Source organism: Aphanomyces astaci (genome assembly GCF_000520075.1).
Source record: "Aphanomyces astaci strain APO3 unplaced genomic scaffold supercont1.402, whole genome shotgun sequence".
NCBI lineage: Eukaryota > Oomycota > Saprolegniomycetes > Saprolegniales > Verrucalvaceae > Aphanomyces > Aphanomyces astaci.
The window spans coordinates 4,849-8,094 of NW_009798665.1; the positions used below are offsets into that span (position 1 = coordinate 4,849).

The following is a 3,246-nucleotide window of genomic DNA, read 5'->3' on the forward strand; positions in this document are numbered from 1 at the left end:
ATCGAATGAATCTTGGACACAACCTGACACGAAGCAATGATGCACACATGAATTCGATTTAGATACCTACGACTCTCGTCTACGCTTTCTAGCTAGGCGCGCAAACGTGACCATCTTCAACTGAGACAACCGACGCTGTCGTCCCAGTTGAGTCTGTCCCCACGACGAAGGCAAGGCAGTCATGCTGGTGCTGAAGGCAGATATGACTGAGGCAGAATTGATTGGATGACCCAGTTCTCTTCCGGCTGCGCTGAAATAGACTTTCTGCAGCTCATCAATCGCAAAACTCCACTCACACAGGATCTTGGCTTGCTTCTTTGACATGTCGCGGGAACTTAGCTTGTAAAGCGGGGCAAACCGCGTGTCGGTGAGCCACACCACCAAACATGCCATGCAGTTGCAACATCGGCCGATGGCATCTCAAAACCTTCAGGAAGGTTGTGCCATCACCCCCCCCAGTAATGAACAGGGCGGGTTGGTATCGATTCGTCTGTGACTTCGACCGTGGTAGAACTGCTCGCTAATGTCAACGACACGACGGAGGCCACTGCGTCCTTCAAAAGCTTTTCAAGCAACGACTGAGTGATGTTGCCGGCGGTCACACCTTTGTCTTCAAGGATCTTCTCGATGCCTTCACAGATTTCAGTTGGGAGCGTACGCACAAGGACCGACGTTTGCTCCAGCTGGGCGTGGAGACCGACCTGTGGAGGGATTCCGGTGGGCTGCAAAATGTTGGAGGCAAGAGTCACCGTGAAACCCAAGGTGTGGAAGTCTCCAAACAGTACAGACGCAAGAAGTTGATGCTTGGGTGGCAAAGAGGCCTCCAAGAATTCTTTGTGGTAGACCAGTGAGGCCAGGCAGAGCTTCAACACGCCACGGAGCGCTTCGTGGACCCACAACCTTGGAAAAACCACAGCACCAGCGTTGGCAACCATGGGTTCACTGCCAGCTACAAAGTGAGGAGGGAGAACTGCAAAGCCTCCAGGTTCCAGTGGAAGACCAGCGACGACTCGACCAACGTATTGGTCCCCGGCACCGTCGTAATGAACGTATCGTTCTACCACGCTGCCAATGGACCAACCACACCGTATGCAGACATGGACAATGGAAGGACCCGATGTGCTTCCACCAATTGCGTAGGTTGCGGCACCCTTGCGAAGCAAATGAGTGCCAACAGAGCTGGAAGCAGCCGGAAGTGCGACACCAACAAGCTGACACAGACTTTGCCCAAAGTGATCACGCTGCGACTTCCCAGGGAACAGATTCCCAGAGTCGTGCTGAGCGTTGCAGGCAAGGATGCAACAAGTTTCAGGACGCATGGGGTTTGCATACACGTGCTTCGGATCACGACGTTTTGTCCCACCTTGATCAGTCTTGGACTTGAAAAATTTCACTCCAATTGCGTCACCTTCGTCGGAAAAGTGGTCAATTCGCACAGACTCAGTGGACCTTGAGCGGCACATAAGGCTCCATGAGAGGACAAGATAGAGATGAGTGAAACCAGCGTCCATTTTTGTAAGGCTGTGCTTGCACAAAACTTGGTATTGGTGGAATCGAAGAGGCTCTTTCCCACTTGGCTTGATGGCCCCGGCTTGGGTCTCAGTTGCGCAAAGCTGTCGAATCCCTGTTTGAGGTTTGGTACTCCAGAACTATACAGTGGGCAATGTACCTTGGTATATGACAGTAGCGTCTGTTGCGAACTCTGTGGGAAGTGGCACGTTCTGTGAGTTGTAGTAGTCCTTGATTGCCGACCGGTAGGATGAGAGAGTTGATAAGGACACTCCAGCATGCTTGTACTTGTAGAGAATAAACTCGGTGAAGTCGTTGTAGGAAAAAACTGCAAAAAAGGTTGATTGTGCCATCTGCGTTTACCATGGACGACCGTCCAGACGACTGAAGCCAGGTGCCAAGTTGCTTGACACCGCTACGGTAGCTTCGCTTGGAGCTCATTGCAAGTCGATTGCCGCGAAGGTCCTGAACTGTTGTTGACAGTTGTCGAGTTGTAGTGGGCAACAAAGAGTCATTCGACGTCGTTTCTGCCATGTTGGAGCAATATATGCCAATCATTGGGTACAGGATCTTCGATCCGACTTTTTTCCTTCCATTTTTCTTTGCTTGGATAAACTTGACTTCAGTATAAAGTTTAATATTCATTAAACGAAAAAGTCGGACCGGACTTCCGACGATAACTCGGATATGCCATATACAGTCCGACTTTTTTCCACTAATGGATGGTGTTGGATTGATGTGACAGGATTTTACTATTCAAACTTGCTATTTAATAAATGTGAATTATTTAAACTTCCAACGTCAGACATGCTAAAATCGAATGAAGTACAAAGTGTGTAAACTAATCACATTTCGCACCTGCTGAAAGTCTATAGATCTATCATTTTATACAGTTAATTTCGAAATTGACTTTACATGTTACCAGTTGATATTTTCCCGCAACCTCCTCATTGGCTACCTTGTTTTTTCTTTTTACTTCCGGAATGGGGAAATCCAATCAAATATCGCGGCGAGATTTGTGATCGGTTTTAAAAATCGCACAGAATTGGAAAATGTATGTAGCAAATTCGTAAAACAGTTTCCCTTTTTTTACTCATTTTCTGCGATTTTTTATCCAACTCACTATTCCAAAAGTTGAAAAAGAGGTCCTTTACGTATTTTTCTAAATCGTTAAAAAAGAGGTGGTAAATCGATTTTGATTAGCTCATGCTCTTTCTAACCTTACTGGGAACTGCGTCATAATAAAGCTCAGAGTAGTATGTAATAATACTGTAATAGCATGTGCCTAAAACACAAACACTTGGTTCTTCACGTCTGCGTGGGTCGTAGGCAAGCACGTCCACAGATGCGGTGCCTCGCCAGTGGGGCTACCGATGTCAAGGCAGTAGTCCACGTGTGTCTTGTGTCGGAGTTGCTTTGTGGTTGAGTCGTACGTCCACAGCTGGTTGACGTTGGTAGCACTACAGTCCCACAAATGCACGGTTCCGCCATTCTCAGGCTCGTACGCATCCACGCACTTGCTGGTGGCCCCCGTCGACCGAAGCAGTTGAGACGAGTCCAGTTGCCACAGCTGCGTCACACTGGAAGCCATGAGCGGCTGGAACGCAACGGCAGCATCTCCCACGGCCGTCAGCACGCTTCCGAAAGCCGTGTTGGTCACCAGTCGGTCGAGGGAGGGCGACAGGAGGTTAAGTTGCTGGTTCTTGAAATCCGGGTGCGTGCTTGCGTGGCACTGCC

At 48.9% G+C, this 3,246-nt stretch overlaps 3 protein-coding genes across 3 annotated transcripts; all 3 read right to left on the reverse strand.

Annotated features, from left to right (window-relative positions):
• Positions 1-66: 66 nt before the first annotated feature.
• On the reverse strand, positions 67-393 carry H257_19198 (hypothetical protein; the record flags this gene model as incomplete). The annotated part of the gene is made up of 1 exon (XM_009848351.1): positions 67-393. One exon carries the CDS (start codon positions 391-393, stop codon positions 67-69), a length of 327 nt encoding a protein of 108 aa, XP_009846653.1.
• Positions 394-446: 53 nt separating this feature from the next.
• On the reverse strand, positions 447-1,330 carry H257_19199 (hypothetical protein; the record flags this gene model as incomplete). Its single annotated transcript, XM_009848352.1, has 3 exons — positions 447-900; positions 954-1,057; positions 1,115-1,330. The coding sequence occupies 3 exons, from the start codon at positions 1,328-1,330 to the stop codon at positions 447-449; spliced, it is 774 nt and encodes a 257-aa protein (XP_009846654.1).
• Positions 1,331-2,794: 1,464 nt separating this feature from the next.
• On the reverse strand, positions 2,795-3,100 carry H257_19200 (hypothetical protein; the record flags this gene model as incomplete). Its single annotated transcript, XM_009848353.1, has 1 exon — positions 2,795-3,100. The coding sequence occupies one exon, from the start codon at positions 3,098-3,100 to the stop codon at positions 2,795-2,797; it is 306 nt and encodes a 101-aa protein (XP_009846655.1).
• Between the last annotated feature and the right edge of the window lie 146 nt (positions 3,101-3,246).